The sequence below is a fragment of the Vanacampus margaritifer genome, chromosome 7 (assembly GCF_051991255.1).
Source record: "Vanacampus margaritifer isolate UIUO_Vmar chromosome 7, RoL_Vmar_1.0, whole genome shotgun sequence".
In the NCBI taxonomy this organism is placed as follows: Eukaryota; Metazoa; Chordata; class Actinopteri; order Syngnathiformes; family Syngnathidae; genus Vanacampus; species Vanacampus margaritifer.
This window is the reverse complement of record NC_135438.1, coordinates 21298515-21315065: the sequence shown is the minus strand read 5'-3', so window position 1 is coordinate 21315065 and position 16551 is coordinate 21298515. Positions and strand designations below refer to the sequence as shown.

The window sequence follows — 16551 nt, the reverse complement described above, 5'->3', positions numbered from 1 at the left end:
ATATTTACAATTATTGAATTACAATATGAATACATTTTCATCTCATCCTTGCTGATGTCAATGTTTGTGTAACACTTAAGTGATTATAACTTGTTACTTTCATTAATAAACTAATTAAGTTGACCAGTTACTGCCTCCACAAAATTTACTTTGGAATTTAATATGTATCTAGTTTATCATGTACTTGACATTTAAGAAAAATTGATGTGCCATAGTTGATCAATATCAAATTGAATTGAAGTGAATGGAATCGAATCGGGAATTTTTTTTATCAAATTTAACTTAACTCTTGTGAATCGAAATTGAATCGATTGAGGAAATTAGAATTGATACCCAGCCCTAATAATAATAATTAATAATAATTTATTATAAACAAATTAAGAAACGTATGATTTTCCCTGGATGATTTGTTGTGTCACCCACTAGCGTGTTTGAAACCTTCGTGAGATTAATTTGTTGGAGCCAAAGGATTAAAAAACTTGACCGTCACTAATACAAAGTACGCCCATGTGAACTCATTATCTATCGCTGGAAAAATCCTTTTACCCTCTATTCATAACAATGCACCCCCACCCCTCCCATTTGTCACAGTTATTGAATCTTCATTGATGTAAAACTTTCATCTTATGTTCAGAAGTAACTGTTCGTTAAGATGATCCTCGTCATAACTACTATTGATAGAGAATGTGATTTATAGAATTGTTAAAATCCTCACGGCTACAATCGCGCTTGAGTCATAGAACTCCCCTTCACACAGACATGTGCAAGTGATGTTGAAAGATTTTTTTTTTCCCCCCTTGCAAAATGAGCAACAACTCGTACGTCACCCACCGCAAAAGCCCCCATTTCACACCGTTACGATTCGATTGACGTCACGGCCGTGGCTCATCGGGCTTCTCTTGGTGAATACCTGCTAAGGAAAATAATTGAATTCCTGCCCCTCTATCCCCCGTCTCCGTTGTTTGTAGGGTTGCCCTCATTCAGTCGGTGCCCCCTTAGAGAGAAATAAGATGAGAGGAGTGAGAGTAGGAGGAGAGTGCCTCAGATGGAAGGCGAGGCAATGTGAGGAAGAAAGATTGAAAGAGCCAAAGAACACTATAAATTAAAAATCGAAGCTTATATATGACCCTTAATTTTTTTCTGATGGAAAAAGAATGACGTAGATCATCAAAGCGGTGGAAAGTCCTGCAGGGGATTTCGTATTTTGTCATCGCTCATGAACATCAAACTCCACAACCCAAAAGCAGTCAGTGGAGATGATTTTTCAAACGCATGCATCTGCTTTTGCCTCAGGCTACACAATTCGACCACAACTGCATCAACAATGAATCTATCATAGATTTATCGTTATTCTACTTCATCTTGTTATGGAAGCCTCAAGAGTATGCTCAGGTTTGTGCAGGACACGCTGGCAAAATGTGTTGTTGCTATGACAACGGGAGACTGTGAACTTCAGGTTGTCAGTTGTACTTCTCTTGCTAGTTGCCACTTCTCCTTGCAAAATGTTTCCGCTCAGTGCGGCATGTGCAAATTGTTTTGTTTTCCTAAATAAAAGCACAGTATTGTACACTTGTAGGCTTCAGCCATCGGTGACAATTAGCTGATTGGCTGTTAGCTAGTGCATTGGATCAAAGTAGACCATGAGAGTAAAAAAAAAGCGAAGCAATGGAAAAGGAAATTTCTTTATCTAGTAAATTAAGATCAGCAAAACGTTGCTTTTTACTTGGATGCTGCTTGATTATGAGTATGATGGGCATTGTTCTGGATTTGTGTAAATTTTATCTCATGAAACCCTGACGGTGGATGGTATGACAAAGACTGACACACGCATGCACCTCACTGTGGTATTGTCTGTCACCTCCACCCCAGTGAGAAATTTCTAGATACGACCCTGAGTGTGTTATGTTTTCACTCACATTTGGAAATATTGAAGTATTTTAAAATGGTGCAAAATTGTCATTAAATGAAATGATTTACATGAGAATGACGACAACTGTTTCATTTGACTTCATCAATGTCAGATAAATTCACTTGAATGTTCTCAGGAAATCTAAGTCATTATTGATCATCACTGGCCAACCGAGATCTCTGTTACCATCATAGAGTACATCTAAATGATTTTTCAATCATGGGAAGCTGCAGGAAGTATTAATTTGCTCCCAAACACGTATAAATATGTTCTATTTTAATTTCTTTTAAGTGTCCCAAAAACATATTTATGCATTTTTTATGTTTTTTTTGTTTTGTTTTGTTTTTATGCTAGCGCATACAGAAGGCTTTAGTGCCGCGTTTACACTAAAGAGAATGGTTGAAGCAATGGTAGTTATTACAAAAACGTCCAGCAGGTATAAGTATAAGAGTATAAGTATAAGAGACCAACCAGGGCCATGTTGAAAAAGTCTCTTTTTGTCAGTGTTTTCACCAGGAATGTAAATATTGATGAAACCTAGCTATATTCTAATGCTAATTGCTGCAAAACAGAAACAGATGGAAATATACATTTTCCCTAATGAAAGAAGAGACTCTTTTGGTGGGTGCTGTGTTTTTATAGCAATAGAACACAATATTCTGTGGGCCTTGCAAAATCAGTCAAAATCCAGTAAAACAGCCGAGAGTGAAGGGTGTTGCTTCAGTGAAAATGAGTTAATGTTGCCATTAAAATTCTCTATCATTTTTCTACCATTCATTTTATTTTATTTAAGATGGTTTTATCATCAGTTATCTTTTTAGATTTAAGTACCAAAAAACATGGAAAGTCCCATTACAACTCACCCAGTGTGGTTAATGAGTTTTGTTATGTTTTTTACAAAGCTATGCATATAACCTTGAAAATGCTTCTTCAACAAGGAATTTTAATTATGGTCTGTCTATACCTTATTAATATTTGTTTCCAATGTTTGGCTGTATCAACCATTACACCCTCCACTTAATACAGCATCATCTCATGCACTGATTTTTTGGGACCCTGTGAGAAAAAGGGAAAAAAAGCTACCATCTATACATCTTATATTGTCATAATCTCTCCTGCTCGCAGGTGTTTCTCGACTGGACGATCAAATATTCATCAATCGCAATCCCGGGGTACCCTCTGTTGTCAAGTTCCACCCCTTCAACACCTGTATAGCAGTAGCTGACAAGGACAGCATCTGGTACGAGAAACTGCGCACCAAACGCACACAAGCTCAATGCAGAGGGTCGACCTTTCACACTCATGACTTTGTGTTGTGTCTGTTATAGTTTTTGGGACTGGGAGAAGGGCGAGAGGTTGGACTACTTCTACAATGGCAACCCCCGCTACACCCGCATCACAGCCATGGAGTATCTGAACGGGCACGACTGCTCATTGCTGCTCACAGCAACAGGTTGCAAAAATACATGAAACATATACAAACATTAAACAATATCACATGGGATGTACTCACCAATGCATCTCGAAACGTACACAGTTACTAGTTTGGTCATTGTTTTCCAATGTGAAAGTAAACCTTATAATGCATCACTTTCACCCATTCTCACACACATTCATGAAACAGTGCAGCACTGGGAGCAAATTTAGGGTTCAGTGTCTTGCTCAAGGACACTTTGACATGACCACTGACCAGGGCTGAAGAATGATCCCACAACCTTAGTGCTGGGAGACGACTGAGCCACGCCATTGTTTGGAAACGTCGTATTTCGATTAATTGATTTTTTTATTTTGAACAAAGAGATAACGGTGTGCTTTTATAAAGGACTACAGAAATCAAAGAATTATTAATGTTGAGAGGCTGAAAACAGAGGATTTTGACAATTACTTGATTATTAACTCTGCTAAACATTATCCAAAAAACAACCCCAACAGTGCCAGCCAATTTCAAACATTTTCACTCATCTTTCACGAAACAGAATATTGACTGCATAAACATGGTACCATACTACCATACGAAAAGATTGAATTCCATTCTTTAATTAAGAAAAAAAAATAATGTTTCTATCTTATTCCATTCTTTAGTAATCATCATTTGAAAATAGGTTTGAATGACATCAAGTGAAAATAGAAAAAAGGAGAAAACAATATTTTTGTGAAAAGATATATTTTCTGTGACAGTGACTTTGACACTAATATTTTTTGTTTAGTGACGCCCTGTGAATTAGATTTAATGAGAAACACGCTTTGATCATTTACGTCATCCTTGAAAACGTTCTATTTCCAAAGAGCCGCCATGTTGTCATGTAATTTGATCCAGATGAGCCCATTGAAAAGAGATATAATGCTGCCATCTGTTGGCCATAGTTAGTGGGTGTTTTTGGATTTTCACAACCTTATTCACAAAGCAGCGCTGCTCAAGAGGTTGCACTGCCCATTGAGATTAACATTAACATTAAAACCCACCAATCCTCCAAATGCAGGTGAAGTTCTACTGCAGTGGGTGACGGTACCATTTCCACTAGCCACGTTTTATTTCAAATCAAAATACCTGCCAAGATTGGCCAACTAGTCACAGTTATGTCGACAATCAAAAACATTAGCAAAGAGCCATTGTTTATGTTTTGAAGCTTTGTTTTTCTCGCAAAACTTCCTCAATATACTCCCACTGATGCCAATGTTGTCTGTGTTCTGTTCTGGATACACATGCACAATAGTGATTTACTGTATGTAAAAGCTGCGGCTGACTCACGACAGCATCTAAAAAGCAAGCTCGTGCCTGATTCCATTTCTGATGTACGGCGACAGTCATCTTTGTCAACTATTGGGCTGGTTAGCGACATGCCTACATGGCACTTTATGACGTATTTACAATATCCATGCATTGCCTTTGCATGTGAATTGAAAATAATCTGAATTTGATTGTGATTTACATGTAAATAGTAAGTTAAAGGCATGTTTAGGAACTGTTGAAGCCTTACCATATGAATGTGCTGCTAAATACTTCAGCAAAGCTCCGAGCTCAATGGCTCCCTCCCACCAGCTCCTTTGAAACCTGAGTGAGACTCATCTGTTTGAACCGCAAGGACTTAAAACACTCAGCTCTGGAAATACAGTACATGCAGTGCTCATGTGTATTCATCATCTATCATCAACAGAATAATACAGTTACCCTTCACTTTTATATTTTTATGCAGGATCGTGAGTGATCGGCGGTAACAATGAATACACAGAGACTGATATACTGTGCTAGAACAAATGTACCTTTTATTCCCCGCAAACAGCAATCAACACACTTCAACGCTAAGCAGCATAATATGATCATCATGACACTAGACCGGAGAGCCGACGGTCCGGGTAGAACGAGCTGCGGCAACGGCTGGGCAATCGTACGTATCCCACAGCTGACTCTACCCACACCGTGTGCCGCTCCATCTTTTATTCGTTAACCAAAAGTTGTGAGCGTGAGAAACCGGGCTGGCCAAGCCCTCTCCCGGGCACCCTCGAAAACATGTTTCCGAAGCAGGGAGGACTGTAGTATAAACAAGGCATTCACTCCCAGGCACCCTCGAAAACATGTCTCCGAAGCAGGGAGGACTATAGTATAAACAAGGAAGAGTTCCCAGGTTGATTCCGCCCTTTACCCTGTAAAAATTGTTGGGCACCTGGATTCGTACAACAGTTCAGGACAACAACATATCCTTATATAAGAGGTTGCATGAGGACATATCAAACCATGGTTATTTTCCCATCACCCTCTATGCTCATCAAATTCCTAGAACTCAATAACAACAATTGTGTCTTTACAAAACAGTTACACGGAGCTAGAAATAAATGCTGCATTTCTTTCCACGCCTACCGAAAATACGATTAAAAGCGAAGCGATAAATGACTTCAATTCGATCTCATCAAAATGCATCATGCTCTCCATCAGCCATACACCGAAGGACATCAATGGGTACATTAGTTGTAAAATATATTTATAAGTGTTTAAAGGTAAAAGCGAAGCGGTCAATATAAATCAAGTTGACTTTTATGGTTAGTAATACGTTTCTTGGAAGAGTGTGCGGACATGTTTTATGTCAGTCGGGCTGTGTTGACGCTGCTCTGCAGCATTTTGTTACTCGGTGACTGTTATTTTTGTCAGCCTTATAGAATGCTTGTGCAATGGCTTTTTATTTTTCCAAGAAGCATGTCTGGTCACGGACAGGTTGTGCTTGTTTTGAAATTTGATTCAAGATTTTCACGCAATTATCACAGCGCAGGTGAAAAATAACACTTCCAAATCGACTGCTGTGCCACCTTTTGACCTCATCCCCATTAACACCTTGCGCTTGCAACGCTGTAAATTTTATTTTTCTAGATGATGGAGCCTTGCGTGTTTGGAAGAACTTTGCTGACCAGAAGAACCCGGAGATGGTGACAGCGTGGCAGGGCCTTTCTGATATGCTGCCTACGACCAGAGGTCAGCCCTCCACCAGCGCACACAGTAAAGATCTTACTTCTTATTTTCCCACCAAGCTTTCCCATAATAGTTTGCTTTGTTACTTTGTCCATCCTCTTACCTGCATACCTATCTGGTAAAAACGTGTCACTGTTGTTACGGGGTTCCCGCAGAAAAAGTCTGAAAAGGCCACGAATCCATGAATTTTAAAACAAGGCTGTAATTGGCATTAAGTGGTCTTAAATTAATCTTTCCAAAGTTCTAAAAGAATATTTACAAATGTTAAGTAGAATTTTCCAACAATTCTAAACATTTAATTTGCGGAAAGTGTTGTGGAAACATAGCGAGAACCACAATAGCAGAACCCACAAAAAATAATGTGGCTTTAGTCTGAACTCAGAGAGCAGATGTGTGTCATTTATAGGGCTGGGTTTAAAAAATCGAATCATCAATATCAGATCGATTTTCATTTTTAAGTAAGCAAGTATTTTCTTGCATTTATGAAAGACCTGACTTATTGCACTTGAATCATTTTAATTCATATTTACAATTATTGAAATATTTTCTTCATCCTTGCTGAGGTCCTTGATGTTTGTGATTATAACACGTGTTACTTTCATTAACTCTTTGACTGCCAGACGTTTTCAGAAAAGGGATGCCGTCAGTGCCAGCCGATTTAAGCATTTTGACTGATCTTTCAAATTCCACTGAAAATGTTGTGTTTGGACTATGGAAACACACATACTACCAAATGAAAGATTTGACTCATCTTTCATCAAAAAAAGTTTGTTTCTACCTTATTCCGTTTTTCAGTAATCAACAATAGAAAATGGTTAGTTTCACCCAAATGCTCTGTTTTGAAACATAAAAAACGGAGAAATCAAGCTTTTTGTGAAACGATATTTCATGCACTATAGTGAATTTGGGACCTTTTTTTCCCATGAATGATGCCACAAACACCTAAACAGTGCTTTACTTCTGTAAAACACTACCGCCAACAATGAAAAAGTGTTTTTTGATAGCAAAATACGTTTATTTACATTCAACAGTGTAACAATTTGACAAAACAATTTGGCAAACTATTTACAAATGTGTGCAACCGTAGTGCTATTTACAATTGTGTGGAGGTTTCAAATACAGTTTTTCTTTTTGTAACACTCCCCTGCGTGCAAGTGGACGCAGCAGGATTTGCACAACAGATGAGTTTCACTGCGATGGCCCCTTAGCGTGCAGACGCTACATTTTCTTGCTGGCTTTTTTTTCCGGAGAATAGCAAGTATATACTGCAGTGTGTGTTTGGCCATGTTGCCATCAAGTCTACTCTCAGGATCATGATACGGTGACGTTACGGTGGTGTTACGTCTGGCTTCCTTATGTCCTTCAGTTCCTATACCGGGTGATTGATCCATCTTATCCGCTCCATTCATGGTGGCATCGTAGTCCAGAGCCAGTGTCTTCTCCGTGATCAGACTGTACCCTCTCCTCCGATGAATATGCATTGGACTCGGGGCACTCTTCGTCGTCCGATTGAACGTTCGCCTGAGCGTGCTCAGTTGTGCTCCGCGTTTTCCGGCGTTAGCATCGCTAGCCGGTGAGGCTTTATGACGTGATCATAGCCGCCGCGTCAACGCTTCCAACTTCGGCGTCAACCTCGGAGTCACCATCATCATCATCATCGTCGTCATCAATGTGCTCTTTAGCATTGGACGATGCTTTTCGTCTTTGAAAAAAATGCTCAAGCGTGAGCTGCTTGCAACCGGTCGCCATTGTGGCTTCCTCAGCCATTGTCCCCTCAACACTCTAGCTCCGCCTCACGTCTTCTACTGACGCCTACCCAATCTTGTCCAAAGAGAGTCATCGCTGCCATCTAGGGGCCAAAAATAGGCATTATACTAAATAGATCTGCTTGATACTTTCAGCACAGCTGGCCAAGGCTTTCCTCCACCCGTTTCCCAAAAAAAAAAAAAAACTTGGTGAACGTCTTTTAACGTCTTTGCCGCTCCTCCGTAGGTTTTTACTAAACGTCATTTAACGTTTTTGGCAGTAAAAGAGTTAATGAATTAAATTGAAGTGAATCTAATCAAACTGAACTAATCTAATCGATACCCAGCCTTAGTCATTTATTGAGAACTTTGTGCAGTTGGTTGTGAATTTCAATTAAAATGGAATTAAAAAGTCTTTACAAATCTGCAGGAACCCTGTATTGCGAGCATTGACAAGTAACTGTAGCCATGATAACCCAATAGTGGATTGATTGTGGTTGTATGGAGCGGAGCTCCTGTCCAAAGACACATTTAAACCAGCTGCTATTTAATGCCTTGAAGAAACTGAGGCAAAATAGAGACTCTAGTTAGCTGCAAGCAGGAGTGGCACTGTTCAGTCAGCCTCAACTATGACCATGGGCAGATTAAATGACATTTAAGAAAAGTAACAATTGTTAAACCTTCACACATTGGAAGTAATTGTTTTTTTGTGGATGCAGTTTGCAGTGGTGTGACGTGATCATACTGACATACGGTGCTGAAAATTCTGCCATGCTTATCAACAAAAAAGATCGATTTGACCGAGATGAATCAGTTCAGAATTGTTTCCACCTTTTATAATGTATTACTGAACTCCAACAATTCAAAAAAGTAACTCATCGGAATCTTTAAAAAGGACGGTGTCCACCTAATTGTAGTTCAGGGTCCACATGCAGCCTAAATTCATGTCAAATGTGCCAGATCAGCAAAATCGTACCAGAAACAATTATAAATAAATATTTTTAAAAAATTCCTCAACCCATATTGTTGTAATCCAAAGCAATACATTTTCCTTTTACAAAACCTTAAGAACAACCTCCGATTGATTAAGAAAAATGTTGTTTGATTCAGTTTAATCATCTACATTATAATTGGTTACAGTAATTGTGTATGAAGGCACACAACTTGTCACAGGTGTTTGGAACTGAAAAATGCAGTACTGTATTGCAGTTTAAAATGTCATGTGCATAATAATTGTTTGATCAAACACCTAAACTGACTCCTATTAGAAAGTGATCTGCTGCCCTGTAAATGACTAGACTTTAAACATTCAATAAATAATCAAATGCACAGCTATATTCTATCACAGTGTACAAACAACAGGATTCCACTAAACCAAACTCCTGTCAGGAAGCTGTTGACAAACATTTCATTGCAATTTTTAGCACAGCAAGGATTCTGTTTCATAGAGCTATAAACAGAAGTGGCACTGCGAGATGAAACCAACGACGTTCGCGCAAAACGGCTCCGCTAAAACAACCCAGAGCGGCCACAATGTCGTTTGCCTGTTGAAGTGTCTGAGCACATGTTGAAAGGATGACAAGGACGTGGTCTCCTTCATGCACACAGGAGGCTCACTGACGAGCCACGTTAAAATCACAACAATCTCCATACACATGCAGACGAACCTTCCACCACACACACACACACACACACACACACACACACACACACACACACCACAGGCTTTGTCTTCATTACCTCGTGATCGCCCCCTTTGACCTTGTCATCCAATCACAAGTCAGGAAATAACTACAAAATTGCATAGTATCGTGTTGTTTTTGGTGGCCTTTTTAAAGTGTAGTTTCAGTCTAGTCCTTGTGTCAAGCTGTCATTATAATTTTTATCCATTTTAATAATGTTCATGCTCTTTTTAGTCTAATCAAGTCTTATCCGATAAAAAATCTGAGCATGTTAGTCTTATTTTAGTCAGACTTGTCCATGATAGTCAAGATTTAGTTGAAGATAACTGATGACATTTTAGCAGAGATGACAAATCCAGGTCCAGAAAGTAAAAACGCTGTCACAGTTTGGCTTTCGCCACATTCAGGTGCTTCTACTCAACCAGCAGGTAAACGAGCTCATTCACCTGCCGGTTGAGGAGAAGCACCTGAATGTGGCCAAAACCAAACGGTGACAGCATTTTTATTTTCTGGACCTTAATTTGCTACCTCTGCATTTTTGTCACTGAAAACTGATGCCATTTTAGGCAAAGAAATTGTGTTTGAGTCTATTTTGAAACATGTCATTCTATTTATGGTGCAAGTCTCTAAAAGTACTTTAGCCAAATCCTTTAATTAATTTATAGGCTCAAGAATACATCCATTTCGGAAACGGAAGATGCTCCGATTTGAATTATTATGCTCTACAACATATTTGTTTTACCAACCAAGTATGTGAGAAGTACAAACACACACAACCATTTAAATAAAATAGCATCACAATGCCACACACACAATTATTAACCCACATTTCACTCTCTCACAACAAATAGGCTTGTCACATTTGTCCATATTCTGTCTCTTTGTGTTTGTCTCATCAGTTGTTTACAGCTAATGTCTAGAGCTAGCGTTTAATGGTGAAACATTAACCACAGCCTAATCAGTTGGCATGAGCTTTCTAAATTAGAAACAAATGTTACGTTAATGTCTTGACTTCACTTAGTTTCATTATGGAATGCTTTGAGATGTTTATTGTAATTTGTATTGTAATTTTGTGGCCTTATATCCCCATCTTTAGTTCTACTTTAAATGTTGAAAATTCAACAACTGTTTAATTCTTCAGTCAACACGTGAAACAAAATGGCTCGTTTACAACTTCCAACTGGCAGCAAGAAGTTGTAGTTTAAAAAAAAAAAAAAAAGAGATAGAGAGAATGTAATTCAACCTTTGTCCTATGCCTTTCAGGGCAACCACTCTTAGCAGTATGCCACAAGCTAGTACACATTCATCGTCTGTGTTGAATTGTGCTAACCAAGTTTTATTGATTGAGGAAATGACGATATAAATAACATGTGACTTTCTGGACATTTCGCCACATCTCGTTTTAGGGAAACAATAGCAAAGATTTTATTTTGTAAACACCGCATTTCATCTTTATTATCGTTCCCGTCACGTGACTAGCATTTTTGCTACATATCGTCTCATCTCCTTCACGTGATAAAGGCTTGTTGACAAAAATATTTCAGCCCATTTTTTGTTGACGACAGCAACACTAGTAGTACTATTTCAATTTGAAATTCATCCTGAACCCCCAATGTGGGCCGTTATGGCCCTCAGGCCATACAGAGCAGTAACACTGAAATCCTTGTTAAATCATTACATACATGCCACTTGATTTAAAGTGACTGGGTAACCTTAACTAAAGCTCAGAAGCAATGGATGGATTTTCCTTCGTTGCATTTTGCAGTACATCATAAAACTATTGTTTGCATTATGTTTCAATTGACTTGTTGTGGTTTTATAAAATATTTCCTTAACTCATTCAAACCCAAAAACTGTGTGTCTGCGTGTGCGTGCGTGCGTGCGTGCGTGCGTGTGTAATAGTTTGTCCTGCACTCCAAAAAACGGATTACGTGTATGTTTTTTTATGCTAGAGCATACAGAAGGCTTTGATACAGCCTCTGACCTGAAGAGGTCGCTTAAAGCAATGGTAGTTATTACCAAAACGGCCAGCAGGTGGCAGCAGAGTATAAGAGATCAGTCATGTTGCAACAAGCTCTTTTTCCCATTTTTTTCAACAGCTTTGTGAATAATAATGAAGCTTAGCTATATTCTAATGCTAACTGCTGCAAAACGGAAACAGATAGAAATCTACTTTTTTTCTGATGAAAGAAGAGATTCTAATCTTTCTTTTGGTAGGTTTTTATAGCTATAGAACAGAATATTCTGCGGACCTTACAAAATCAGTCAAAATCCAGTAAAACAGCCGGGAGCAAAGCGGGTTGCTTCAGTGAAAATGGCTGGGAGTGAATGAATGTAAAAAATATTTTTAACCTAGAAGATTTTGTTTTCTATATGCTCTTTAGCTTGAAGGTTTTTGGGGTTCAGGACTTATACGTAGTCACTCACTTCCATCAGTAAATATAACTCTTGAGTTTCTCTGTGGCAGCTGTCATAGCCAGTGACACATGTCAATGAATAATTCATAACTGGCAGTCGACTCGCTTGTTAAAAAGTCGTGTTTTTCTTTTTTTTATCGGTGATGACTGTAACCCTTTATCTTTCTTCTTTTATTTGCGTCTTTGAGGGGGTTTGCTGTCACGTTGAACTTGTTTGAACACACCTCCAGAACTTGGAATCGGAGGCATTTGCAAATATTTGCAGCAGGCTCGACCCTCACAGTGCAAACTGCAGAGGCGAGAACTCTCTCCCTGCTTCTTTCCATTTGGGTTTTTATTAGCAGATGCTTCTTTATCAACCAAATGAATGTATAGTGCCACTTTTATCAGGCTGCTTCTAATGCATTCAGTAAAACATGCACAAAACACGTTCTTTAAATGGTCAAATTAAGATGAGTGTGCGATGGCAGCTTGTTATGCAGCATTTGTACTGTGTTAATAGAAGATGTTTTCAATAAGGGGTGGCCATTTGGTTAATTGGTGGTGACAAGCAAGTGAGTGGCTTTTTCTGCGAGCCCGCTCACAGTGTGCACATATGTGTCGCTGCCATTACACAGTCGCCAGCAGGGACCTGCTGCAAGGCGACACACTAACATCTAGCAGCACTGTGTGTGTGTGTGTGCGTGCGTGCGTGTGTGTGTGTGTGTGTGTGTGTGTGTGTGTGCGTGTGTGCGTGTGTGTGTGCGTGTGCGTGTGCGAGTGCGTGTGTGTGTGTGTGTGTGTGTGTGTGTGTGCGTGTGTGTGTGTGTGCGTGCATGTGCGTGTGTGTGTGTGATTTTTGTGACACAAATTGCCCCACAAGACTTGTCCTCTCCCCCGGTGTGTCTTGGAGTGCTTGTTATCCTTCTGCATGTGCAATTAGTGGTGAAGTCCATGTTGGCCCACATTTGGTGGTCAGTTCTCTCAAGTTTGCCTCAAGAGTGAAGCATCAGTCATCTATTTTCAAGTTGTTACCTCTTCTTGATAACTCGGCTAGATTGTGACAATAAATTTTGGGCATTTGATTATTTTTTCATGTCTAGCATCGCTTCAGTGAATTAAATAATGCAAACCTGATTAAATAATTACAAAAGTCTGTCTTTGTGCTGCCAACAAGTGATTCTGACACACGAGCGCACTCATTTGTCTGTCCATATTCATCTCATCTCTGCCCTCAAGAAACATTGTGGCGCCCTCTTTTTATTTATTAACCATGACTGTTGCTGTGTGGCTTTTTATGGTGCTTTTTTATTATATTGTTTCACATCTTCCTTTTGGAGAGGCTGAATAAGGCTGCATGTTCCCTGTATTCATACACCTCCACAATCTTGCAAGAGTTACATAATTGTGTTTTCTTCTATTGGCAGTATTCTGTTGATTTTTTTATATCACCTCGGAATTTTTTCTACTACCAGCCTTAGTCAGACACAAAACGTATCAGCCCTCCATTTTGCCAGCTGTTAAAAAGCATTCAATTTTGTGTCTGACAGGTTTTGAAGTTAAAGATCCACATGCCAGCATTTCAACAAAGAGGTGGCAGTTTAGTTGATTCTTTTTTTGTTACTTTTGGTCATTTGTGAGAATCTGTTGTGGCGCAAAAGCATTGTTCATTCCTCTGCTATTTGAATGCAAATAAAGAGCATTGTTAGTGTGTGTGTGTTTATATCTGTGTGCTCACGCAAGGGTCCCTGCTAATTTGTTGCTTGCTTTCTTGCATACCTGCCCCTCCCTCCCCGCCTTCAATCTGCTTTCCTTGCTCGCAGGTCTAGCCAGAAGGGTCTCCATCTACCTTGACAGGAGTAAACAAGGCGGTGAGTGTGATGTTTCTTTTCTTCCCACTCCCCTCATCTCCAAGTTGAAGCATGCTGAAATAAACAATGCTAAACTTAATCAGAAGCTTAACTTTGCTCTCCCACGCCCATCTATCATTCGTGTGTATCCGGTAGTGCTGTCACTCTGACCTCTGATGAGACAAGACTCATGAACGAGAATATAAATATTATTGTATTCTTTTCCAATGTATGCAAAAATAAGCATTATTGCTTCATCCGTCAAACACAAGAGATACTCTTTTGATCGCCACTATTTGTTCGAAGTATTATGCAAGCAAAACTACACTACTGATTTCCAACTTTGTGGATGTGTGGCATACATTCTGAGAACTCTGAACTAAATTTGGAGTTTAATCCTTACCCATCAGAACAGAACAGTGCTCCCAGGCCCAGAACTGCAAACAGTACTGTGCTGTTCATTTAATCCTCTTCTTCTTTCTACATGAAACTGAAAGTAACCTATCTATCATACAAACAAATTCATTGAAACTCATTTTTACCGTTTGTTTGAGCACCTTAGAAGCAAAACTGGTTTTGCTGTCTACCCATGTTGTTCAAATTCCTTATAAAAAGTAATTAGTTAAACTTTATAAATACTTTCCCTAAACATTAATTGAATTAGTTACTGAATTACTTATTCACAGGGTTGTGAGAGTTACTTTTAAAATGTATTCCCTTACATTTACCTGCTAAAAAAAATTGTTAGCAACGTAATCCAAGTACCATAATATTAAAGTAATGTACCTTGATTATTTTTGGATTACTTTTGGATTACTCCAATACAGAGTATGACCATGAAGACAAAATAATTGCTATTTGCGGGTAGCCTACAAATAGCCAAAAATCCGTGTGTAATTAAAAAGCATGTATTGATTGATTGAAGGCCATATGCGGTTTTCGAACTGTCACTGAAAGCAACCACACCTCAGACAGATGGATGGATGGATGGACAGACGGATGGATGGATGGTTACAGTCATCCAATGAGGATGACGATGCGTGACATCAACTGCAAAATGAACTTTTATCCCAGTCACAAGTTTAGCCGTGTATATGTTGTGTATGATGTTTAAATAGTGAATTGGTGGGAGGAAGATTTTAGGTTGTAGGCTAGCGGGCTAGTTAGCAAGAAGCTACAGCGCATAGCATGACGCTGGACTCTCAGCTCAAAGCATTTCCTCATCCCGTCCGTGAAGCTTTTTTAAACTGCCCATGTATGGAGGACACGACTAGTTAGTTAGTTTGTCCCCACCTCCCCGACATGTAGCAACGGTCCCACTCGCGCGGGTGAGTCTCTCTTGCCCTTGCTCTCTCTCGCACTCTCTCTCATCGTGGAAATTGTAATCCCTTTGAGTAATCCCTTTGAGTAATCCCCATTTTTAATAAATGTACCTGTAATCTGATTACATGTTTTTTCCTGTAAGTTTTTTTCAACATGGCCCTAATTGATCTCTTTTGCTCTGCATCCACCTGCTGGCCGTTTTTGTAATTACAGCCATTTCCCCAACCGTTCTCTGCAGTTGAGAGGCTGCATCAAAGCCCTTCTGTAGCTCTAACATTTATTAAAAAAAAAAAAATAAAAAAAAAATAAACGTATAAATGTGTCTTTGGAAGACTTAAAACATTTAAAATAGAACGTATTCATACGGTTTTGGGAGCACTGTTCTGCTTGGCGTTTCCAGAAGAAAAAAACTAGTTTTCTTCACCTTTTGTTCAAAAATGTGTGTTTTTGGGTGAAACCAAACCATCTTCTACTCTTACGAAAGAAAATAAAAAGCTTTTTTTCTGGTGAATGAAGAGAATAAGAGATTCTGCTCTCTTTTTAGGTTCAGTCTCAGTGCTTATATTGTGACAAACCACAATATTCTGTGTTTTTTGAAAGATGAATCCAAAATATGTTAAACGGCTGCCAACATGGGGAACTCAACTTCAAAAATGTCTGGCAGTGAATTAATTAATGTTGTTGTGGGGCGAACCCAGTCTCGGCACCAGTCAAATGGCATAAAGTATTGTTCACACCTGTAGATGTTTTCAAACTTTTAATGTTAATTGCCCCTTATTGAGCATGTCAATATTTCAAAAACATGTGATGACATTGCATGCATATCACTACAGGGACCAGTAATTTTTGCAACGAGTGCTTTGAATGAGCCCATCTCATGGCTTGTCAAAGACATGTCGTCCACATCATACGCGGCTGCCATTTTGTTAAGCCCCAAACGTCAATCTTCATTCATTTTGTTTGCGTGAAACTATCTGTCTACTTCAGCCCACAGGCTGGCTCAACTCTGACATAGGGAAACACTTTATTCGATGGCATAATCATTTGTATTCAAGTATGCATTATTTCCTTTAAAGTTGAATAGTGAAGTTTAAAATGTTAATGTTCAAGAAATTTCTATATCATGCATGATCCACCAATAACCAGATAAGTACAAAGAGCCCTGACTTTTCACATGTGACAGCTTG

General features: G+C 39.1%; 1 protein-coding gene across 3 annotated transcripts in view; it reads left to right on the top strand.

Annotated features, from left to right (window-relative positions):
- Positions 1–16551, top strand: part of rptor (regulatory associated protein of MTOR, complex 1) — a 188282-nt gene that overhangs the window by 152762 nt on the left and 18969 nt on the right. The window contains exons 27-30 of one of the 3 annotated variants that reach the window (XM_077571008.1): positions 3035–3149; positions 3238–3362; positions 6270–6371; positions 14015–14062. In XM_077571008.1, the coding sequence (XP_077427134.1) occupies positions 3035–3149; positions 3238–3362; positions 6270–6371; positions 14015–14062 (390 nt within the window). Of the gene's footprint in view, positions 1–3034; positions 3150–3237; positions 3363–6269; positions 6396–14014; positions 14063–16551 lie in introns of all 3 variants that reach the window. The other 2 variants (XM_077571006.1, XM_077571009.1) reach the window with 2 other exon arrangements.